Source organism: Aspergillus aculeatus, assembly GCF_001890905.1.
Source record: "Aspergillus aculeatus ATCC 16872 unplaced genomic scaffold ASPACscaffold_5, whole genome shotgun sequence".
Taxonomy (NCBI): domain Eukaryota; kingdom Fungi; phylum Ascomycota; class Eurotiomycetes; order Eurotiales; family Aspergillaceae; genus Aspergillus; species Aspergillus aculeatus.
Genome location: NW_017962980.1, coordinates 521,619 through 544,385, shown reverse-complemented (window position 1 = coordinate 544,385; position 22,767 = coordinate 521,619). Strand labels below are relative to the sequence as shown.

Genomic DNA, 22,767 nt, shown 5'->3' with positions numbered 1-22,767 from the left:
CTGACAAAGTCATGATCTTAAACCATCAAGCAATAGACTAAGCTATCTGCCTCCAGCTAGCTTGTTCATTGAACAATGTCTGTCAACCAGACAAATCCGACCGTGGCGGCAACGCACTGATCCTCAACCGTCGCGTGAAGCTCTCGCCTGCTTTGATTGGAGGAAGACGGCCGACGGGATTAATATCGATCCCGTCCAGCAATCCATTGCCTTCAACCACTTCCCCTCCGATCATCCATCACGTTCTCTCTCACATGGTCACAATGGGCTTTTGCTCGTGAACTCCAATGGTGGAGTTGCGCGGCCGACCGACCGTTCTTCCCCACCGTGATAACTGGTTCTTCAGGGGAGAACTGCCGATCCTGCCGATTCCTACCCATTGCGACCAGCATAAAGGCAGCGTTCCATCCGTCTGCCAAACTCTGCTCCAAGCTGTCAGGAACATTGTTCAGAGTGTGAAGTGGCCAAAGCCAATCTTCGAATTCCCCGATTCAGTCTGTCATGTCTCTCCGATCTGCCCTACTTCTCGCCACGGGCCTGTCCATGGTCCAGGCCCGGCCTGCCACCTCCAAGCTCAGTGCGCGCGGCACCATCGCCAGCGACGAGATCGTGGGCTTTAACCAGACGGTCCCTGACGATGCCACGGGCACATTGTATCTGAACTACCAGCCGTACCTTTACGTGGTCAACGGATGTGTACCGTTCCCTGCCGTTGATGCGGAGGGCGATACCAAGTGAGTACAGTACAGTACACTATAACCCCGCATACATACATTTCCCCTCAACCCTGTCCCTTCCCCGCACTCCATGCCCCTTCCTCACTCCTTATCAAAAAATCCTCTCTAACTCCCCAAAAGTGCAGGACTCGCCCCCACCGGTGCCTCCGACGGCGACTGCAGCTCCTCGACGGGCCAGATCTACGTGCGCAGCAACGTCTCCTCCACGGGCGACTACACCTACCCGACCGCCCTGCTATACAGCTGGTACATGCCCAAAGACGAGCCCTCCACCGGCATCGGCCACCGCCACGACTGGGAGGGGGTAATCGTGTGGATCTCCGACCCCACCGTCTACACCGCCGACAACATTCTGGCCGTGTGCCCTTCTGCTCATGGCGACTGGGACTGCTCCACCGACGGGTACACGCTCGACGGCGTCAAGCCGCTGATCAAGTACGAGAGCATCTGGCCCATCGACCACTCGTGCGGGCTCACGACCACCGTCGGCGGGACCCAGCCGCTGGTCGCCTGGGAGAGTCTGCCCACGGCTGCTAGCACGGCGCTGTCGGATACGGACTTCGGGAGCGCGATCGTGCCGTTCAAGGATGCGACTTTTGATGACAACCTGGCGAAGGCTACGTATTGATATGGCCTCAAGGTAGGGAGAGGGGTCTGGGTGACTGGGATTTGCGGGTGGACATAGCTGTATTACTTCTGTGTGGGAAGCCTCTTGGTGGAAGACTTGGGCTGGTGTACATAAGTGGTATCCTCATGCAAAGGGGATAGAGTTGGAGTGTGGGTTATGTGAATATCAGGGCTACTGGCTAGTACTATAGAAAACACAACGCTATCTATGTAGGCCGGTGAAAATTCCAAGATCTATATGGTCACATATATATTGAAGACGGCTGTGTCATTCACACTTTGTTTTTGGCAAATCACGATTGGCATAGTTTCTGTGCTCGAACAAAGAGTTAGATGCCGACAGCTATCTTCACCTACCAAACTAATTCACTTGGGGGCACGATTTACCGCGACCTATCTTACTCTACCCTTCTCTAGCAAACAATCGGATCTGTTCAATGACTCTATGGCTCCCGCTGGTTCAACATCATTCAAGCTTGCCTACCCTGAACTTATAAGAGTCTTCCTTATCCTCCGTCTCTCTCCTCCTCTCATCCACCTTCTCATCCACCTTCTCGTCCACTGACTTTCTTTGTCTTCCACCCTCTTACAAATCTATTGCTTCATCAACGTCTTCCCCAGTTCCTTATCAATATGTCATGATTTTTGACCTCCACTGCTTCAAACAGAGTCCTTCCATTTCGCAGACTGCGTTTCTCTATTCTCAATCCATGTCATCCTGCTCCACTTACCAATGGCTTCTATCTACAAGCGTGTCCACGTTTGTTCTTAAAGACATGGGCCTACACGAATCAGGCGGGCTCACAATCCGCCGAACCAGATATCGCCTTTCGTCGATCATATTCTACCCGATATATACTGAAATATCTAGGCTTCACTACGCCATAGGCTTTCTGACGATACATGATCTCTCGTTGAAATCCAGACAATACATGCTGAAAGATATCCCGTGATCTTCAAATGCGCGCACGTTTCTGTGAGATAAATGTTGTGATCGCTTATCGTAAACACCAGACAAACAGCTTACGACAACTACACAGGGGGGAATTTGATGCAAAAGGCGACCCTCCGATGAAGGATCTGAAGATAGATGGGGTTGTGCCTAATAGGTCGTTACTAGGCCCTCTCGATGCTGCAAGTGGGGAGTAGTAAGTCTTCCGCGAATTCTTTGCGCAGTTCAGGCGCGGTGAGAATATCGATGAGGTGGGGAAAGCATCAAGACCTTTTGTGCTTTAACCGAGTCGCTGCGCGAGGATATCCTGCACCGGGCCGTTTATGGTGGTCACCACGCTCTCTGCGGTCGGCCAACCGGCATTCACCGACGTGTTCAATGTCTAAAGCGTTATTATCGTGGGATTGATACCTAGTACTGATTGATTGCGAAGATGGAATGCGAAGGCATTTGGGTTGGGATATGAAGCCACAAGGGATGTCGTGACTTTCTACGGCAGTAGGCTTCACCGATGATGCGGGCCTGATCGATGCTGGGGACACGGTGTGAGCGCCCGGGCGTGACCCGAACAGCACGCCCGCTCACCTCGCTTGTCAATAGACGTATTGGTGGCTTGCTTTAGGAAGATTCTGCTTGTTTTAAAGACGGCGGACTATGCTCCCGTTCCGAGAGGATCACGGGCGTTTGACTTCTAAAACTGAGATCCATCCCGAAATGGGACCCTGCGGAACGAAGGCGAAGGCGAAGGCGGGATGATGCACCGACTGAGTGAAGCACTAGGAGAATATGTTGCGGAAGGCCATCAGGAGGAACGCTGTGGAGGTGGTCCGCATGCTCCTATTGGCAAAGTGGTGGATCCATGCGACATTCCCGAGCTACCTCGCTGCCTACGGGGGATGATATACTCAAGGGAAAGAAAAAGGAGATGCCAGAATGCATATCACAGAGCACTGTAACAAAACCACGACTGAAAAGAACGGTCAAAGCGACATCGATTGACACAAGATACAGACCGCTTGTATAGCATGTCTTTGGGTGGCAAGCAACACAAATTCCCAAGAATTTCTTTGCGGCGACGGGCCACCTTTGGGAGTTGAGACCTCAGAACCCGAACACCAACTGAAGAAGCGCACCCTCTTGCCTGACCCCATCCGCGTGAGTGTTGCAATGCCTTCTGATGGGTACAGCTGATTTGAATACAGTTGAATGGGTACAGCGTGCCGCGAGTGCCCCTCCTACTTTGAGTTGAGTTGAGGAAGGGGTTGCCCCGACCGCCGCGACCGTCCTTCATCCTCGCACCGCCACTTATGCGCAGGGTGGCCGTGTTCAGAACTCTTGGTTGTCTTGCTATCAATCGCTAAGACAAGGTTCTTGGGTTCGTTTCTACCTTCAAAGTGAATTGGAGAAGTTGAGTACGAGCTAGTCTCCTCAGCTATGACAACTGCATGGCGGCCTTGTTTTTCATTAGCAATATCCTTCTTCGCAAAAGCGTGCCCGACAACATACAAAATAGCATATCTCTAAATCGCTACGCAGTATCTCAATCCCACTCATTAGTAGTCCAGCCAAGCAGGGAAACCAAAGAACACTAACAACATATTTTGTCATTCGCATATGGCATTTGTTGTTCGATCAAGCTTCCTGAGAGTCGAAGAGGAGTTCACTGTCTACCTCTTTCCTTTTCCTGTTTTAGAGTCAAACAAAGCAATGACTCCGCAATCTAAACAAGGGAGTTATTCCCCGAAAACATAAGGCTCAAGCACTTCTTTCCTGAGCCGGGTCTCGTGTGAAGCCCTAAGAGTCGATCGTCCGAGTCACCGGGACCTCAAGGTTTGAACAAGCCCCAGGGTCGGTTTCCCTTGTCAGAATCATTCGAGTCACCTAGATACCATGTTGCTAATATCATGCGCAGTGGAGAGAGGATGACAGGATGTCAAAACTAGCCAAGGCGTTGGTAAGTGGAATGTTCCAAGCAGATGATCGCACGCGCAATTCTGGACAATCAAATTAACCGCTCATTGCCAATGCTGCGCCTGGCCGAACGGGCATATAACTTTTCACACTCGTACCTTGTCACAGGTAATGCGACGCCCAATCCAAGTGTAACGGAGGTCTAATATTATGAACCGGAGTACTTCCATTGGTATTGATGCCAAGTCAACTATTGGTCGGTACATTTTCTCCTATTCTTTGATGATATCGCTGTCCATTGCAACACGTTCCTTGCTTCGAAAGGGGTTTACGCCATACCGTCAAGCCTACCATACAACGAGCGTCACCGAGTAGGGAGCACGTTACCCCAGCGATTATATCGCATGGCTTCCGTGGTTGATGTTCTGCAAACCTTTGGGAAAAACCCCGAAGAGGTCCGAGAGTGACTCCACGCCAATCTCAGAGGCAGGGCTACACTAGTCCAAAGTACGAGGAATAACCACAAAGGCGGGCAACTTAGAAACGGGCCGGGCGTTTGCACATGGCGGGAGAAAACGGTTAGATACACCTAGCAGGCTGTACATGATACATCTAGCAGCAGAGCTGTATGACCTCTGCAAATAAAGCTACAACGTGCCAGTCAATGCCAGCATCGTCATCATTCCAGAAACAGTGACTTGTTATTTGAATCCAACCCTCGGCATCAGCAATCACACCATAAGTGAAGGCTCACCCAATTTTAGATATGCGCATCCCGAGCTATACTGGCCCGTGGATCTGCCCCGCCTGCGCCATATGGCGCAGCCGTACAAAAGGCAGGAGATTGCTAGGGCCCGGAACTATATCATCGCTGCCCTAGCCTCCTGCGGGATTCCGTACCGGTTTGAGGTCAACGACCAGTAGTCCAAAGCCGTCTGGCTCAGGACTGTAGTCGGGTCGAGTTGCTAGCTGCGGTATCTGCCCTCCCCAGGTAAGAGAACTCTCCCTATTCTCCGAAGTGTCAAACTTCCCACAAGGACCTGACAGCTTTCCTTTCCGGAGAAATCTCCAAGTACCAATACCTCAAATCATGTTGCCCTACCACCCACAAGACTAACCGGGAAAATGCACCAGCGTCATCCGCCCCGGACCCACCGACCAAGATGACCCCAACCCCTTCCGCGCAGATCTCTTCGTGGTCATCTCCACGGACCAGCGACTGATTGAGGTCCACTGCCACTGCGAAAGCATGCCGTGGTCTAACCAGCTCAGTCCCTTCCAGCGGGAGCTGTGGCTCGATGTCACGAAATTTGTGGACGAAGTCGCGCAGTGGGATCTGTAAGGCCCTTTTCCCGCAAGCCTGTTGAGACGGTATGAGAGGCTTATCCAGTACGCGGAAACCCGGGCGAACGAGGTGCACGCGGTGCGTACACGGTTAAACCGCCGGGGAACGATGGCCCTTGTGGACGTGTATGAGGTTTTCCACCCGTTGCGAATTCACGAGGATTGGGACCGAGTGCAGAGGCTGAGGCATATCTATGGGGCGTGGTGGGAGGAGCTGTTGTATCATTCGAGGTTTTGTTGAGTTGGGCAGGGTTGGCGGGGGGAATCCTGGGTTAGATTCTAGGGCTTGGTGGGTGGTTCGGCCTTTGGAAAATGGGATATGGTATGGAGATATGGTATCCAACGCTACCTAGTATCCTCGCCTGCGTACATCGTGCTCTTGGCCATCTCTAGATTTTCATTGCAGACTGACAGTAAAGAACTCATCTCCTCGATTTAACAAAGAATGACATGTGATGTGACATCAAGCACATGCTCTGTGGCCTAGTGGGAGCCACAGCCGCCCCAGCCGCCCCTCTTCCGCGGCCCGCCCCTCCCGCGTCCCCAGCTTGCCGCTTCTCCCATCTTACCAGCATCCAAGTTATTTCTCTCTTCTCTCCCACCATGCCGACCATAGATGCCCTTCCATACGAGGTTCGAAAGGGAATCGATAACCGCTTCCAAACGGCTCCTAGAGGCGTTCCAATCGCAATCCACGTCTATGAAGGTGGCCTCGACTGTGATACTATCTCCATCCGCTGCAAATATGCCCAAATGGGGATGAGGGAAGATTTTTCAAATTCCACGGTGCTCGAAATCAAGCACGTCGGTTTAAGGTTCGGAGAAAATTAGGAGAGGAGCCGTACCGCCCCAGGCGTTTCCAGTGAAAACCAAGCCCCGCTACGGCAAGAATGGAAGCCGTCCATTTGTATACCAGTTAAGCGGCAGCTGGTGAGGGTCTCGAAGATGTCTTGATCTTGTGGTATCAGTGTTTGTTTGGGCTTAGACGGTCTAGGTGGGGCATTTTGTTTGAATAGATCAGCGCTAATCACGCGGTGACGGATTACATGGCGAGAGTGCTGGAATGCGATGAAGACGTCCCTACTTGTTTGCAGAAGAACGTAGGGCAGTAGAAGCGAATAAAAGTATGTTGGTTAATGATTCTACCGGTGATGGCTGTTTGGGCGTGTCCTGGATGTACTGTACAATCCGGGTGCTAACTTACGTACCCTGTATATATTTCGGTACCGTACAGTACAAGCACAGTCCAATCTCAGCCAACGCCATACAGACAGCCTGAAATTATGATTCTAATTTCTACCCCGAAGAGGATGGTAAATGTCATGTTGATTATCCCCGTGATTGCGTGATGTTCCTGCTTATTGAGAAGCTTAACCCCTGGGGTCGGCGATTAGCAATCACCCCCGCGCTTGATAATCACGACTAACTTAATCCGGGGCCGAACTGGAGATAAGTACTGGTGTTAAATCCGAGCGTCCGAATGGTGTAGAGTCCTATAAATAGCCACTGCCTTTAACCATAGCATATAAGAAACACTCATAGCACGACACTTCCCCAGCATAACAATCCAACCAAGTATCGCAACTCAACTAAGCATTACAATTCTACACCAACACCCTCAACCTTCAACAATTCGACAGTACGCAAACACAAACCCCCGATCCACAATGTCAGAACCCCAAAACGGAACCCAAACCGCCCTCCTCGCCACCGCAATCGGCCAACCCCTCACCAAAGCCACGCGCCCCATCCCCCATCCCAACGCCAACCACGTCCAGATCAAAGTCACCGTGGCCGGGCTCAACCCCCACGACGCCAAATCCCGGGACTACGGGCTCTTCATCCAGGACGCCCTGCCCGCCGTGCTGGCCGCCGACGTCGTCGGCGTCGTGACGCAGCTCGGCCCCGAGGTCACCCGCTTCGAGCCGGGCGACCACGTTGTCGGCCAGGCCGCGCTGGGTCTCCCGCACGGCGCCTCCGAGCCCAACAACGACACCCAAGGGCTGCAGGAGTACGCCTTGCTGGACGAGCGGTATGCGGCCAAAGTGCCTGCGGGGTTTACAGACGCGCAGCTGGCCACCCTACCTACGAATCTTGTGACGGCCGCCGTGGCCCTGTTCGATGCGTCGGGGCTGGGGATTCCGTCGCGTTGGTGGGGCGAGGACTCGGCTGCTGCGGCGTGGAGCTTTGATTATGCGGGTACATCGTTACTGATTTTGGGTGGGGGGTCGAATACCGGGAGGTTTGCGATCCAGCTTGCGGCGCTGGCGCGGATTGGGCGGATTGTGGTGGTGGCTGGGGCTAAGAGTGCGGAGGAGGCGAGGCAGTTGGGCGCTACGCATGTTGTTGATCGCTCGGGGAAGTCTGGACTGGAGATTGCGGCGGAGGTGCGTGCGATCGTCGGCGACGATTTGCTCTATGCGCTGGATACGATCAATCCGCCCGAGAGTCAGTGGATCGGGGTGGAGGCATTGTCGAATTCCAAGACTGGGAAGCTGGCAAGGTTGATTCCGAGGGGGCTGGTTGATGAGTCTAAGCTGTCGACGAAGAAGGAGGCGGGCTTTGAGACGGTTAATGTTTTGGGGTCGTCGACGGCTAGACCGGCGACTGCGGGGCCCTTGTGGAACAGGCTGACCGTCTGGGTGGCGGAGGGGAGGATCAAGCCTACCGGGTATCAAGTACTTCGGGGTTTGGATGCGGATGCAGTGAATAAGGTGCTGGATGGGTATTCGAGTGGCTCGGAGACGGGGCATTGGCAGGTGCATCTGTAAATGCGGGCGAATGATCAAATTGAGGTTAATGGTTGTGTGCGAGATGTATTGCAGCTTCGGCTTTTTGTCAGGTTGGTTGACTTTTGATGAGTTTATGATTCTACCGAGCATAGAGGTAATGGGGGAATAACTTAGAACTTGAGATAGCAAATCGTCTATGGTACTTTTTGTTTCAATCATATTACTTGTGAGAGTTGGTAATACTGCCAATAGGAGTTGTAGTATGTAGTTAGCCCTGACGACTTGAACGCGATCACTCTGCACCGATAATCCTATAGCTGCCTTTGTGTGGAGCATGCTCACTTCTCCACCCATCAATGGTAACCATGTGCAGTACATCATCCATGATGCATCTCCGTATTTTCATCTGTGTTACTAGGGTTCTCTTAAGAAAGAAATCCCAGACCACTAGTAACAGCGTATACTATGCTACAAATCTACTGGAATTGTCAGCAATCCTTCTCGCCAAGAATCCTGTTTCAGGCAGCATCGTCTGCTAGGCAACCATGCACAAGGACTGTTGCCTGTTGTTGCTGCCTATGCTGGTATTCTGTCACACGCCGATTGCAGAGTGGATGTTGCATCCCCGGACCGGGAGCCAAGCAGTGTCTCGTATTGCCCCGCCACCGATGCAAACGAAGATCGAGCGGGGACGCCAACCTTAATTACACTGCATCTCCCATCCAACACCATAATTCTCAATTTTCTTTACCCAAACATTCCATTATCGCACGATACCTCAGTCCGTCCCCTAGATCAGCAATCGAAGTTATGGCAATCGACCACACAAGCCTCTACGTCCCCGAAGCCCAATTCCAGGCCTGCCTGGCCTTCTACCTGGCTGCCCTCAAGCCGCTGGGCTACGAGGTCCGCTACCAATTCGGCGAGTTCATCGTGGGGCTTGGCTCGGTCCACGACGACATCGGCAGCTACCGCAAAGCCGATTTCTGGGTGCTTGGGTCCCAGACCGTCTCCGAGCGCGCGGCGCACATTGCGTTTACTTGTCACGGTATAGCCTCCCTCGTCTTCATTACCGGTAAAGAAAGCGAGGGTTAGGTGTGCTAATAAAATTGTGTATGGACAGACCACGCGACCGTGGACGCGTTCCACGCCGCCGGAGTCCAGGCCGGGGGCACGGACAACGGGGCCCCCGGATTGCGGCCGGATTACCACGCCACGTACTATGGGGCTTTCGTGCTGGATCCCGCGGGGAATAACCTCGAGGCGGTGAATCATGGGCTTCTTCGTTGATAGGGAATTTCCCTGGTAGGGAATGATGGCGGTCCCGGGGGGGGTGCGGGGGGGGTTTGGATGTCGAGTCTCTCTCAATCCTTCATCAGCTCGAGGCTATCACAGATGGGTAAGCCCAGTTGCGGCAAAGCGTCTGTGACTCAATCATAATCAATCATAACAACGTTCTTGCCTTGACTGCTATCTGTGAGCTACCGTAGAGTATAGGACATATTTTATCTAACTCGGGAAAGTGTATCTGTAGCTACATAGCAAAGGTTTACATATCGAGTGCTATGTGTGTAAGACCGTGTTTCATCATATAGCTACAGGCAGCCTAGAGAAACAAAAGAAAAACAGTATGCTAAGCTCTATACTCCGACTTCTGATACACCTAGACCGCCTATGTTGTATCGTGTGAGGTGGAAAGCAACCACAAGGTGCAGTACACCAGGTAGACTGAGGTATACACTATACAGTTCAACCAAGTTACGGCCCTCCCAGCTTGACACGGCAGCTTCAAGGCTGCGACGGCACCGCGCGCAGCTCCTCCCACAGACCCCGCAGCTCGGCCAAATAGCACCGATCGAGGTAGAAGAACAACCCGAGCCGGCGGCGAAGCTCATCCGGGGAGGTGACGGCGTGGGCGTGCAGCGCCCGCGCCAGGGTCCGGACGAAGAAAGCGCGCTCGGGTGCCAGGGCGGCGCTAACGTTGGCGCTGGCGCTGCTGCAGCTGCTGCTGCAGCTGCACGCGCCCATGACCAGGACCCAGAGCAGCAGGTTCGGATACGCCGCCGGGAGTGGAATGATCGGGGACGCTCCGCGGGCGGGATCGAGGAGCTGCTCCAGGGCGACGCGGAGCGCGCGGATGGGTTGCGGGAAGAGGCCGGCCATGGAGGGGTAGAAAGACCAGAGGGTGCTGTTGTGGAACAGGAGGCAGGCCAGGCGCACGCAGCCCTCGATCGACGCGTCATCGTCCTTGGCCAGCCCCGTCGCCGTGTAGCGGTCGCTGAGCAGCATGTATTCGACGTACAGGACCTCCCCGTTGAAATAGTCTTCGGTCGGCTCGTCGTCGTCGTCGTAGAGCGGTGGGGAGTCGGATTCGGCCGCGTGAATGGCCTCGGCGTACCAGGTCAGCTGCACCAGATCGTGAATGATCTCGGCGAGCTTCGGGCTGATGGTGGCCCCGGGGCAGTGCGAAAGTTGAAGCAACGCGGTTCCGAGGCGCGCGAGATGCGCGGTCGGGGGTGGAATCGGGTGTGTTTCAGGCCGAGGGTTGCGGACCGGGGGGAAGATCGGCTTGGTAAGACTCATACATGCGACGCGGCTATCGGTCCTACAGAAAGCATGTTGAGATTTAGAATCTGTTTTGACCCTACCTGACGACGAAGAGACAGATGAAAGCCTCCCGTTACATCGACGAGCAGACTCACCATGAAATCTGATATCGTACGGGATACGGAACGTCTATGAAACTCTTGCGCAGTCCCACCATTTGCCGTAGCCCGGCGAGGTGCATTTTCAGATAGGCTGGCGTACCCGTGGCAATCTGATGGGTCCCGTCCGTTGTTAGGAGACGACCCCGGGCCTCATTTGGGTGAGAAGTGGAGACTAGAGGGGGCATACCTCGATTGTCAGCAGCATCGAGACAGACGCAATCAGCCCATCACTGGCTGCTCTAGCCGGGTCCGAGAGACCACTGTTGACAAGTCGAATGGTCTCGCCCCGATGGTGAAAAGTATCGAGCAGCAGCGCGCTGAATCCCTTGTTACGGGAAGCCTTGAGAGGCAGTTCACGTGTCCGGAGAGCGATATCCGAGGAAGCGACACAGATGCAGGCATGAAGACAGGCCGCATTGTTTTGGATCAATTTCCCCCAATGCATCTTGATCTTGTCGAGCCGTCCACTCTGGAATGGAACACCGTCTTGTGACAGATCAACTAGAACTAGACCGAAACAATTGATGGTTAGCATCACCCACGTGACAGAGGGGTGGACTGCGAACTTACAATGCTGCAAATGTCGCATCATGCGATCGGTAAGAGGGGTGTGGGAAGTGTTGAAAGGGTCAATGGCCGATTGCAGGCCCAAGCCCCGGGGAATCAGGGACGAGACTGATGACAGCACCTCTGTACCTTTTTCCTGGCTTGGAAGGACAGCCGACTGCTCCTGTGCCGGTGTCGGTGCCTGTGCCTGTGCCTGTCCGTGGGGGCCGGAATCGGGCTTGACCGGCGCAGATCGGAAAGCGACCTGTTTCCAGGTTCGGCGTTTATGTAACTGCGTGCTAGCGAGCCTTTTCTTGCGATTATGCTCGGACATGACATGGGAGCGAATCCGTTTCAGGTCCTCGGCCCGGGTGCCCTTCGAGATTGATTTTGGATTCGCATGGATCCAGAACAGAGTTGGCCGACCGGCCCTTGCCCCGGGAGCCGTGCGCGGTTTGGGTGAGGGTTGGCCGGCGTCGTCGGGCGTGGCGACTGTAGCAGCCCGTGAAGTCAGATCCGAGCATGGCTGAGGATCAAGGACTTGCTCCTTGGTTTTCTCAGCAGGAGTAATGCCGGTCCCGGGAAGATGGTAGGGCTCTTGGGGGGCTGATGAGGTCCCCACGGCATCAGTCCGGGCCAACCGGGCAGGCAAAACATGCATATGGCAAATCAAATTGACCCATACGCCCAGAGCCTGTCAGGGTCCACACCATCAAGTCAGCGGAGAGTAGTACTCAGTGATCAGCTGGTGAGCGAGTTGATGCGGAGAGGACGAAGAGAGAGAAAAGAGGGAAGAAAAGACAAAAGTGGCCAGGAAGAGGGAGAAGGGGGGGGGGGACTTACCAGTGATCGAAGAAAAGGAGGCGGCACCGGCGCAAGAAAGAAGAGACAAGGAAGAAGGAATTACCAAGCAAATTGACTGGTGTCAAGCTTGGGTCCATTAACCATGATCGATAAACCACGATCCACTTTGCTAGTACACCGGTTTTACAATTTATAGTCAACTTACGCCCCATCCCCGGGTCACCGTCGATAGCAACACTAGTTAGTATACAAAGTATACCAAGTAACATGTAACTAGTGAAAACTTCCTAGGGTTGGGGTTCATGTTTGTTACAAAAGCAAGTATTGTACAGTACGCACTATTGTGGTCGTGTCGACCGAGCGGCGAAGCGATGTGAACTTAGGGCTCCTCCTGCACAAGCCTCAGATCAATGTTGCCTAGAATTTATTACAGTATACAATGATACATATGAGGAGTACCAACCACTATTTAATTAAGTACTATGTACTCAAGTACGTACGTACGTAATGGGATCGTGGGGATCCACAGTGATCAGCCCACATGAAAGCTTAGTTTCTTGCTCAAATGAATACACATGTGTTCTCAGACCCCACTCCGGGAAGAGGAGAACAGTCCCGCGGTACGCTCGGGCCATGCGAGGGCACACAATTTATCCGCGCATGGGCCGGGCGGATGCAGACAGACCCAGTACGTCAGGAAGAGTCTTCGCCACATGTAACAGTACACTATGTACATAAATACATCCCCTATATGTATATATCCATACATTCACACGGCCAGCGCCGAGAATAATAGAGAATAATAAAAGTAGGATAAAAGGCACTAAACCGATATTCCAACTCTTGTAATCGTCTAAGAATGATCTTGGGCTTTCGCCCCCATCAGCCAGCATTTGCATCACAATCACCGGCTATTGCATCGATGGCCCATTGAATGTCCCCCAAGCGATCATCACGGCCCAGGAGCTGGCTGATCTCCTTCAGAATCTGGATGCCTAAGTTGCCCATCCACCATTGCGACCGCAAGTGGTACAAGACCACACAGTAGTGGGCGAGGATGGTCAGTGCAATGGGCTGCTGGTCTAAAGCTAGATCGACGAATCCTGCCGGGATCTCCAGCAGCCAGGAGAGCCCGAGCAGCCCCGGACGGCTGCTCCAAGTGAGATACTGCAAGCATGAGCTCAGGCGATCGATGGCTTGACTGTAGATAAGGCTGGTACTGGGATCCAGTCTTGCCTCTGGATCGGCTTTATTGACCTGGGCCTTGTTGCGCAGGGCATGGATTGCCAGGGTGAAGGTGTTTGGCATCATGCGATGGCTAGCCTCCTCGGGGCGGACTAGAGAAGCCAACTCGCCTTGCGCAACGTCATCAATCAGTTGGACCAGGATTTCTGGCGACCCACGCACTTGGCGCACAGTATAACAGAAATCTACGATCGCGGATCTGCAGGAGGAGGAGGAGGAGGAGGGGGGAGGGGAGCAGGAGCTCCACCGTATGTGACCAAAGGCAAGAACTATCAGGATATTGCACAGGGCAAATAACGAAATGGAGTCGTTGCGCGGCAACCCCGACCTTGCTGGGTTGATCTGATTGTCCAGCCCGGCGCTTGCTCGATCCCAATGGAGGATGACTAAACGCCGCAGATGTTGTTGTTTGTGTTGAGGCATCTGTACGCTATCCCTCCCACAGTTGTAGAGCATGTCTAAAGCCGACAGAGCCAGGATGCTATTCAGTAGTGGTGGGTAGCTCATGCCCTCCCGCACAATTCGACTTCTCCAGATTGACCCATTTCTCCCATCGAGACTCAGAGACCGGTGTGTTGAAGCACACCAACGAGCTAAGAGAGTCAGGTCACATGGACCCAGCGTGCAGGCCTCTGGCTCATTGCTGCGGCAATCGACAGCCGGATCCGTGAGCGATGATCGTGGAGACGAGGGCTTAGACTTAGAGAGGTGTGGATCGGACCGTGATGGGTATGAAGAAGGGGAGATAGATAGTTTTGGATAGAAAACCTCGTCGGCCTGATCGGTAGCTAAGGAGGACGATGTTGATGGGCTCTGGCTGCGAACCTGCGAGCATTGTGGTTATCACAAATGTCAGTCCATAACCTTCAGACCAACACGCAAAGGACAGCGGCGTACCAGCCTTTTCCGAGCATAGTATAATTGGTAAGCATGATTCGTAAGTACATTCTTGTTTTCCAGCAAGTCAGTCATGTTGTTGCCCGGCGAAGCAAGTGAATGAAAGTGAAAGAGTAAATCAACGGTGACAAGAGGGAGCAGGCCAGGGATGACGCTGATAACGAAACACCATTTTAACTACAATATATAAAGGTGAGGGCACTTTGTGGATAGGTGCAGGCGAAAATATCCCAGCCCGACCAATGGACAAGTTTTGCGTCGTGCACGAGCAGGGAGTGAAGCCGACTAACTGGAAAAAGTAAATGTAGAAGCAGACGGGACTCGAAGTTGAAGTGGTTTACTACAATTACCTCTCAGTTAGGTACTAGGTACTCACTATCAGGATTAGTATACCGTCACAATAGCGAAATACCTACGATTTCATACCATACCGGCCGGGGCGTGGGGCCGTGGATTTTCCGATTGGACCTGCGGAGCTCTAACCATTCCCAGCACCCAGCTCGGCCAAAGCCCTAAATTCCACGTATTTACTCAACGGCTTGCTACCGTCTATTCAATTTCTGCTCTCAGGTGCTCAAGATGCAGCCCATTCCAGAGCTTAGACCTTCTGCATATCTCCTGTCGGGGGTGTGTCTCACAGTGGCCGTCCTCGTGCTGTTTAGCTGGGTTTAAAATGCCGTGCAGAATCTCCCTTACAGCCGCATCCCCGTGGTTGGAACAGGCCAGTGGCCTGTGTTCGACCAGAAAGCCAGTCTGCGCTTCATGTCCTCGGCCAGGGCTCTGATCCGTCACGGTTTCGAAAAGGTAGGAATCTCCCTTCTATCCAATGCGGGTGCCTGCCTTGCACGAGACCAATGAGCCAGCGAGAGGCTGACTGATGCGCTCGTCCGTTACCTGCATAGGGTCACATGATTTTTCAAGCCATGTTCCCCCACGGCCCAATGTTGGTGCTTCATCCCAAGTATGTCGAGGAAGTTCGGAGGCACCCGGCCCTCAGTCTTGAGGAAGCAGTTAAGAAGGTAGTGTCTTTGAGCACATACGTTCTGGAGAGTGGACAGTGTTTTAAAATCAGGCTTTAGTCTCTTCCGGTCGGAGATTATCCCGGCTTCGAGGCGTTCCGGGGCACGGATAACCACCACATTTTGTTGGATGTGATCAACCAGAAAATCACTCGCAATCTGAGTATGATGGCTTTCAACAAGGACCCGTTTTCCGCAGCCTGAGCTGAACCCGCTGCTACAGGACAGTACACGAATCCTCTCTCCAGAGAGACCGCTTTGACGCTGGAAGATCATTTCGGTCAGCCCCAAGGTTTGAAATGACCCCGGTTCTTATTGGAATGCTGTGGTTAATGGATTCCTTGCCCTCGAATAGACTGGGAGCCCCATTTCTTTGCCCGCGAGGTCCCCTACATCGTCGCGCGTCTGTCGACCCTGGTTTTCTTGGGCGAGCGAGTGTGTCGCAACCCGGAATGGCTGGATCTCTCGGTGAACTACACGCTGGACATCTTCGGCGCCATCACCGCCCTACGACGCTGGCCATCTATCCTCCGACCCATCGTGCACTGGTTCCTGGCACCCGCCCAGAAGCTCCGACAACATGTGCGGGTGGCGCGCCGGATCATCCGGCGAGAAATGGAGGAGCGGCAACAGAACAAGAAGACCACGAGACTGGCGGATGCTCTGGACTGGCTCCACGAAGTCGCCGCCGGTCGTCCGTTGGACGCGACTACAGCGCAGATCGGGTTGACTCTAGTGACTATCCACACCACGTCTAACCTCCTCACCAACGTCATCTACGACTTGGCGGCCCACCCGGAATATCTGCAGCCCCTGCGGGAAGAGATCCGGTCGGTAATGGAGGCCGACGGCTGCTTCCAGAAGACCAGTTTGACCAAGATGAAACTCCTGGACAGCGTGGTGAAGGAGAGTCAACGGTTGAATCCGCCCGGGCTAAGTCCGTGACCCCTCCCTCTGCAGTCTTTTCTTTTTTTTACCTCAAAAAAACTCCCTTTGCTTTGGATTTCGCGACGGGTGCTGACACTAACTCAAATGGCTCTCCAGCTTCCCTGCACCGCTATGCCACGAAGGAGATTACCTTCTCGGACGCTACGGTCATTCCGAAGGGCGCCAGCCTCGTGGTCTCTGCCCATAGGATGCAAGACGAGAGCATTTATCCCGATCCACACAGGTTCAACGGATTCCGCTTCCGGCAGAAGCGCGAGCAAGCGGGCCACGAGAACAAGCATCAGTTGGTGATGACGAGTGCGGAGCACTATGGCTTTGGGCACGGGGTCCGCGCCTGTCCCGGCCGGTTCTTCGCCGCCAACGAGATCAAGATATTGCTCGCGCATTTGATCATGAAGTATGACATCCGATTCCCCGACGGACAGTCTCGACCTCCCAATTGGGAGATAGGGGCTGACCTGGTTTGTGACCAGACTGCGCAGGTGTTATTCAAGGCACGGCTGGCCGATTCGGGTCTGAGTTGCTTAGACTAGAATCAAAACTGGAAACAGAGAAGACACGCTTAGGGAGAACACGTGTTTAGAGATTATGCACGGTCAAGACATTTAGAAATAAGCACCTTTTCAAGGGCTATTCTTCTGCAGGACCAGAAACTGCATGTATGAATTATAAACCAACAATTGATAAGATATTTTCTTAGAAATTCGCCGACGACACGTGTTGCAGGCCGCTCATGATGGTAATCTAAAGAGGAGGTCGAAGACATTAGGGTTGTGGATCTCAGTAGATTCTCTTTTGGCCACATTAAACTAACTCTTCCCGCCCTCACAGGCCGGGTGAAACGAAACTCGTTCCTGCATTTTCCGTCTTCATTGTAAGAATCGTCCGCAAAGAAGCATTCGCCACCCGGGAAGTTACAGTCTCCTGAATTTCTCTGTTCGAATGCAAAAGGCCGAAGCAACGTGGGTCTCGCTGGAACACCTTTCTTACCGATAGGGCATGACCATGGTAATCAACGTCTGGGAAATACAAACGCGTTCTCTAACGGAAAGAGGTGGGTAAGCTTTGTACCATGTCGGGTACTATTTTTCATTGAATCATGCTATCGTAGTAGTTGCACCATATCAACACGCCATAGGTTCCCATTCAAAACCTGTCTATAGTCTCCGAGATACTGGGTGGTTACTCCAAAAGCATCCATACACCAGAGAAGAAGATGCAAGCTGTATAGTCGAGATGGCCCCCCTCCCGACCCCTCCTGCCCCCTTGGCAATCTCGTTATGCGCGAAGCGAAGATAAAGTGGTTTTTGTCTTGACGCCACATCACAAGACAAACATCCGCCAACAGTCCTTCCGCTTGGTTGTCTCTGCTCTCTGTGTTTTCCTTTCTCTTCTCTTTCTTTTTACGTTTCCTCCTTTCCCTGCATATACTGCAAGTGAGAACCAGAGACAGGTTCCACTTCTCCTATGCACCCCCATGACGACCATCCCTGCTATCCCCAATCTCCTTCTTGCCATGCTTTAGGGTTTGACCAACCTCACTTTGCACCGGAGCGCCCTCGTCCGCCTTCTGGAGGCCGACCCCGCTCACGATCAGGATCCGCATCACCGTGATCGGGGCGGAGGTCCAGAACATCAAGTGATCCTCGGCGGACCAGATCCGGACGTTGAGCCAGATGTGCCAGCCGCCCACCGCCTGGGCGACGGAGTGACACCAGGCGAGGTCGCTGAGCAGCATGGCCGCGCAGAGGAAGCGCCACAGCCGCTCGTCACGGTCGAAGACCCGCAGCACGACCGCCTCGACAAAGGCAAAATACAGCCACGCGCCGCCCAGCTCAGTGTGCAGGAATCCCACCTCCGGCACAAAGGGCACGGCGCCGCGGGTCATGCTGCTCATGAACACGGTGGGACACACCAGCGACTGCAGAGCCCCGGAGAGGGCGATTATGGGCTCGATCGTTGTTAACACGAGGCGGTAGATGTAGGGAATCGTGACGGGACCATCGGGGACGATCCTAGCTCCGGGCCCCTTCCTGGTGAACGACAGCCACGGAAGCGACATCGCTGGCGACATGAACGGTCTTGACACGATGGCTTGGACAGGTGTGAAGGTGTGAGGAAAAAAGGGCTGCTTGGTATGAGGAGTGGTTCTTTGATCGTTTTTTTTTTTTCAAGGCACAAATTGATAAAAATTGGCGTCGAAGTTCCGTGCCCAGAGAGTCTGCTCTTTCGCATCCAATATTAAATGAGGAAGAGAAGCGGTGAGTACTTCCCATAGCTTATGGCGAAGTCAGTCTCGCAATCTCACATACGACAGTAGATCGTCTTATGTAGTAGCTTAACCGGCAGACTTGCATTAGCGGACATCAGTAGGCCGCAGCCCCGATCAGAACATTCATCCTAGTCTCTTACCTACGCGATGGGTCTAACGGCTTGCCGTTCACAGATAGCAACTTTCCATGGCTCCACTTATTGCCAGACTAGATGGCTTACCAGCAGACTGAGACTGAGGATTGACTCCGATCGCTTCAAATAGCGGTTGGAATTGTTGACGGCTGCCTACCCGGCTGTGAGTTGCTTGGTTACTTGCTTTCTTTCTTTCCTTTTTTTTCAAAGAAGCGTTGCATCTTTCACTGAGGTAGCCAAGCGAATGCCTCGCCTCCTATCCATTGGCAAATATCCCTGTTAGGTATACTCAATTTCGGAGACAATGTTGCCTGAAGATCGATGTGCTTTTGTTTCCTTGGTTACATAAGGATGTCATAACCAATGATACCGGTTCCAATTCCAAAGCCATACTTACCTACTAAGTTCACACGCGGCCCACTGCGGAGACTAACAAGGTCAAGCTCCCGCGCTATCTTGGGCTTTACCATGTAACAGATACGGTGATACACACTGAGTAAGATATGGTACGTAGTAGTACAGTACGTACCGGAGATGAGTTCAGTGGATGATTCGGTCTCCGACAGCCTGAGCCAATCGGATTTCACTCCATCGATCATGCATATACCCACTTTTCCGCCATGTGGATTCAGCTGCCCGCTTGGGAAAGGAACCATTGCCCATATATTACCTTGACGTCCTGAGGCCGATGTATTATACTAGGTCCTCAAACAATAACCCAGAACGAACTAGAATCTCGCCGCCATTATTCCAAGCTCTCCTCTGCGTAGAAAGCGCAGGCTACCGCGTTTGACCCTCGGTCAAGATGGAGTAGGTGACCCAATGGCACGAGATTCATTACAAGTTTCAGGAACTCATGAAAATACCGGTACGTTGGATTCGACTTGTGCGTTGGTCCATGAGGGAAGAAACCATGGCCCAAGGAGAAGAGATGTACGCGACTATTGTATGGACTAGATAAGTCTAGCAAGCCCACCGGGTTAGACTTCGCCCCCTTCCTCCACCCCGCCCCCCGGCAAGATAATGAAAACAGACTTGGGGAGTAACCGGCCGCTGGAAGACCATGCTTGGCAAGCGAGAACCTTTTCTCTAGTGGGTGGTTAGCATTTTTTCTTATGGATGGACGTTTGTGTTTTTCCTTGCTAAACTCACGCACGTGTTGTCGATGGTGTTAACGATGATCTTACCCAGCTATTCGATGACTTCGGAGGCTCTGCTGGCTTCGAACGCGGTCACCAGCACCGCTGTGATTGCGGGCATCCTCCTGATACTCTTGCAATACGTCTTTGGTTCCCGCAATATCAAGAAACCGGTTACGAGAAGTCCCGACACTTCTCCTCCGGAGCTTTGCTGGTCCACGAGGAAGATTGCGCATTCCTTTTTCACCACTCCGTTTGACTTCCTAGCGGAGGGCTCTCGAGCGACCGAATCCAAGGTCTTCCGTTTTCTACTGGACAAGAATGAAGTCATTGTGGTGTCAGGCGAGGAGGCGAGGCGTACGTTCTTTGGGGAGAAGGCTCTGAATCTCTACCAGGGGTTCCAGGCCCTCATTGGTACTGTACGTGATACTTCTTTGATCTGAAAAGATGAGGCCGTATACGATCCTGACTAGTTACACCTTCTTCCTCCGTCGGCGACAGATCCCTACCGGTCTCAACCCCCAGGCACTTCATGGTATCTACAAGCGATTAAATGTTTTGCAGAAGCCGGATAACCTCCAACATTGTATGCACTTTCCCAGGCACCCGCAGGGGTACGGTACATAAAGTGGGACGTCATGCTTAAATGATGTTACTTCCAGTGCTTCCGCAACTGCTTGCAGACTGTCATCGCAAAATGGATTCCTGGGACAATCTCGTGATTGATCCATGCTCTACTGTACATGGAGTAAGTGCATAACGATCTCGACTATGTTGGGGATATATCCTTGCAGGCAAGCATTCTACTGATTCTCTTCTAGGTCACCTTTCAGATGATCGTCCGTGCCGTTACTTCACATGATGTGGCTGAAGATCCACGCCTAGTGTCTCGCTTGAAATACTTCTATGATGTGATCGACGCCTCGGTCAAGCCCAGCACCTCATGGCCATGGGTGCCGAGTCTGGCAACACTCCACAAGCTGCGTGCCTCCATGTTTGTTTACTCGACCTTCAGACAGGCTGTTAAGCAACGCGTCCGCAGTGGGGTCCGACGGGACGACACTCTCCAGCAGCTCCTCGATTCCGGAGAAAGTACCCAATGCATCACGGGGGTGAGTAAATTAGTCCGGTCATGTTTCGTGTCTGTTGGTGCATGTTATTATGGGTGCTGATTGTTACATTTTGGTTCGGGTCTGATAGTTCATGATGGGTCTCCCCATCGCTGGGGCGCGATCTACGGGCACGATCGGTACGATATAGAAAGCCCCCCTCGAGCCTCTCACGTTCATTTCCACCTTACTCGAGTGGTCTACCAAAGCTCTCTCCGGGCAATACTAATTCAATTCCCTTGTCTGGAACTGCAGGCACGTGGCTTCTCCTGTTCCTCGCCCATGAGCCGATCTGGTCCAGGGCCGTACGCACGGAGATCGAAGCCCTGTTAGGCTTACCCACCACCACCATCACCACCACCACGAAACCCCGCGAAACAATCCCTCCAACCATGATGTCTAGGGAGCAGATCCAGACGGCGCTATCGGCGGTCCCGCTCGCCGCCTGGGAGTCGCAGACCCCGCGCCTCGACCTCTGCATCCGCGAGACGCTTCGGCGCGCGCAACCGCACATGGCGGTGCGCCGCAACACCGGGCCCGACCTGTCGATTGGCGGCTTCACAATCCCCTCCGCGGCCTTCGTGCTCTATCCCTTCTCGGACGTCGCGTTGGATCCGAACCTTTACCCAGACCCGCTGCGGTGGGATCCCGCCCGTCCGATCGTCGACCGCGACGCCTTTCTCGGGTGGGGCGGCGGCACCCACCTGTGCAAGGGCCAGCGGCTGGCCACCCTGATCCTGAAGATCGTCGTCGCCTACGCCCTGATCTGCTATGAGATCTCCTTGGTCGGGAGCGACGCCGCGCTTTCTTCGGACGGCCCGGTGCCAGACTGGAATGACTACTTGACCTGTCGGCCGCGAGGGGATTGTACCCTGCGTTTTAGGGGACGGAGGAAATGAGAATGCGGTTTGTCGGGTTTCATTGTAGATTCCCACCTTGTATCAATTGTTTGGGAGTAGGCCTCGGGATTGTCGCTGGATTAATCAGGATGAGGGGACCGGAGTGTACTATAGCATAGACTGAAGGAGATTATAGAATCTTAACAGTTGCGTGGACCGTGAGCAATGCCAAAAAATCCGCGATAGTCATGGTGGTCCAATTGCAAGCTTTTCACGCAAGGAGCGCGGGCAAGTTAGGGTTCTACCTGTCCCCTGAATCACGGGGTCTCGTCCCTACCCCTGACACTTCTATATGACTGGGGTTTCTTGTTCTTATGAACAAGACTTAAGTATCTTTTTCCACACTCGTTGCGCACAGTGTTTGTCTGCCGTTCACGCTGGACTGCTCACCCAAATTCACAAGCCTGACTAACTTATGAGGTACCCACTTCTCCAAACCCCCGGGGGTGTTTGTAGAAATTCATACCGATTAGCCTCTCTTGGAGCACCGCTGGGCTCTTCCCAATACTAGTCCGGCCTCTCCAACCTTCAGACGGTACCTTGAGAGATCCCATACGTCGTAAGGACAATGTCCGTACAATCCTCGCCTCGGGCGGGGGGGGGGGGGGGAACGGGTTCGGTGGGGGGAAGTCGACGAGTGGCCGGGCAAGGTTGAGTAGGCTCGGTTCACATTGGAGAGAATAGGGGTATTCGGTCCAGAATGTTGTACGATATTGAACGTATCCACATCTTGGACTGATCAGT

General features: G+C 53.3%; 8 protein-coding genes across 8 annotated transcripts; 5 read left to right on the top strand and 3 right to left on the bottom strand.

Annotated features, from left to right (window-relative positions):
* Window positions 1-176: 176 nt before the first annotated feature.
* Window positions 177-1,583, top strand: ASPACDRAFT_1898195 (NPP1 family protein). The gene is made up of 2 exons (XM_020198735.1): window positions 177-734; window positions 858-1,583. The coding sequence occupies exons 1-2, from the start codon at window positions 502-504 to the stop codon at window positions 1,363-1,365; spliced, it is 741 nt and encodes a 246-aa protein (XP_020057652.1). The 5' UTR covers window positions 177-501; the 3' UTR covers window positions 1,366-1,583.
* Window positions 1,584-7,097: 5,514 nt separating this feature from the next.
* Window positions 7,098-8,534, top strand: ASPACDRAFT_115951 (zinc-binding alcohol dehydrogenase family protein). Its single transcript, XM_020195946.1, has one exon. The coding sequence runs from the start codon at window positions 7,239-7,241 to the stop codon at window positions 8,340-8,342; it is 1,104 nt and encodes a 367-aa protein (XP_020057651.1). The 5' UTR covers window positions 7,098-7,238; the 3' UTR covers window positions 8,343-8,534.
* A 558-nt stretch (window positions 8,535-9,092) lies between these two features.
* On the top strand, window positions 9,093-9,780 carry ASPACDRAFT_77093 (VOC family protein). Its single transcript, XM_020204874.1, has 2 exons — window positions 9,093-9,351; window positions 9,427-9,780. Exons 1-2 carry the CDS (start codon window positions 9,114-9,116, stop codon window positions 9,591-9,593), a joined length of 405 nt encoding a protein of 134 aa, XP_020057650.1. The 5' UTR covers window positions 9,093-9,113; the 3' UTR covers window positions 9,594-9,780.
* A 92-nt stretch (window positions 9,781-9,872) lies between these two features.
* Window positions 9,873-12,251, bottom strand: ASPACDRAFT_1866705 (uncharacterized protein). The gene is made up of 4 exons (XM_020197882.1): window positions 11,582-12,251; window positions 11,199-11,518; window positions 11,006-11,121; window positions 9,873-10,908 (listed from the first exon to the last, which is right to left on the bottom strand). Exons 1-4 carry the CDS (start codon window positions 12,216-12,218, stop codon window positions 10,092-10,094), a joined length of 1,890 nt encoding a protein of 629 aa, XP_020057649.1. The 5' UTR covers window positions 12,219-12,251; the 3' UTR covers window positions 9,873-10,091.
* Window positions 12,252-13,104: 853 nt separating this feature from the next.
* On the bottom strand, window positions 13,105-14,699 carry ASPACDRAFT_1879885 (uncharacterized protein). Its single transcript, XM_020198184.1, has 2 exons — window positions 14,504-14,699; window positions 13,105-14,431 (listed from the first exon to the last, which is right to left on the bottom strand). Exons 1-2 carry the CDS (start codon window positions 14,576-14,578, stop codon window positions 13,244-13,246), a joined length of 1,263 nt encoding a protein of 420 aa, XP_020057648.1. The 5' UTR covers window positions 14,579-14,699; the 3' UTR covers window positions 13,105-13,243.
* A 383-nt stretch (window positions 14,700-15,082) lies between these two features.
* Window positions 15,083-17,218, top strand: ASPACDRAFT_1879884 (cytochrome P450; the record flags this gene model as incomplete). The annotated part of the gene is made up of 6 exons (XM_020198183.1): window positions 15,083-15,154; window positions 15,188-15,307; window positions 15,751-15,814; window positions 15,878-16,459; window positions 16,567-16,952; window positions 17,171-17,218. 6 exons carry the CDS (start codon window positions 15,083-15,085, stop codon window positions 17,216-17,218), a joined length of 1,272 nt encoding a protein of 423 aa, XP_020057647.1.
* A 717-nt stretch (window positions 17,219-17,935) lies between these two features.
* Window positions 17,936-18,532, bottom strand: ASPACDRAFT_41569 (uncharacterized protein; the record flags this gene model as incomplete). The annotated part of the gene is made up of 1 exon (XM_020200959.1): window positions 17,936-18,532. One exon carries the CDS (start codon window positions 18,530-18,532, stop codon window positions 17,936-17,938), a length of 597 nt encoding a protein of 198 aa, XP_020057646.1.
* Window positions 18,533-19,789: 1,257 nt separating this feature from the next.
* On the top strand, window positions 19,790-22,023 carry ASPACDRAFT_51211 (cytochrome P450; the record flags this gene model as incomplete). The annotated part of the gene is made up of 7 exons (XM_020202446.1): window positions 19,790-19,809; window positions 20,197-20,434; window positions 20,517-20,601; window positions 20,678-20,763; window positions 20,837-21,127; window positions 21,216-21,264; window positions 21,380-22,023. 7 exons carry the CDS (start codon window positions 19,790-19,792, stop codon window positions 22,021-22,023), a joined length of 1,413 nt encoding a protein of 470 aa, XP_020057645.1.
* Between the last annotated feature and the right edge of the window lie 744 nt (window positions 22,024-22,767).

What these genes read in the sequence shown, in the direction of transcription:
- ASPACDRAFT_1866705 (XM_020197882.1), bottom strand. Translation starts at nt 12,218, where the DNA reads ATGCATGTTTTGCCTGCCCGGTTGGCCCGGACTGATGCCGTGGGGACC. An exon ending in GATGCGACATTTGCAGCATT is followed by an intron (nt 11,519 to 11,581) that starts GTAAGTTCGCAG and finishes GTTTCGGTCTAG; the next exon opens with TTCTAGTTGATCTGTCACAA. An exon ending in GTACGATATCAGATTTCATG is followed by an intron (nt 10,909 to 11,005) that starts GTGAGTCTGCTC and finishes TGCTTTCTGTAG; the next exon opens with GACCGATAGCCGCGTCGCAT.
- ASPACDRAFT_77093 (XM_020204874.1), top strand. Translation starts at nt 9,114, where the DNA reads ATGGCAATCGACCACACAAGCCTCTACGTCCCCGAAGCCCAATTCCAG. An exon ending in CATTGCGTTTACTTGTCACG is followed by an intron (nt 9,352 to 9,426) that starts GTATAGCCTCCC and finishes GTGTATGGACAG; the next exon opens with ACCACGCGACCGTGGACGCG.
- ASPACDRAFT_1898195 (XM_020198735.1), top strand. Translation starts at nt 502, where the DNA reads ATGTCTCTCCGATCTGCCCTACTTCTCGCCACGGGCCTGTCCATGGTC. An exon ending in GATGCGGAGGGCGATACCAA is followed by an intron (nt 735 to 857) that starts GTGAGTACAGTA and finishes ACTCCCCAAAAG; the next exon opens with TGCAGGACTCGCCCCCACCG.
- ASPACDRAFT_1879885 (XM_020198184.1), bottom strand. Translation starts at nt 14,578, where the DNA reads ATGACTGACTTGCTGGAAAACAAGAATGTACTTACGAATCATGCTTAC. An exon ending in ACTATGCTCGGAAAAGGCTG is followed by an intron (nt 14,432 to 14,503) that starts GTACGCCGCTGT and finishes CAATGCTCGCAG; the next exon opens with GTTCGCAGCCAGAGCCCATC.
- ASPACDRAFT_115951 (XM_020195946.1), top strand. Translation starts at nt 7,239, where the DNA reads ATGTCAGAACCCCAAAACGGAACCCAAACCGCCCTCCTCGCCACCGCA.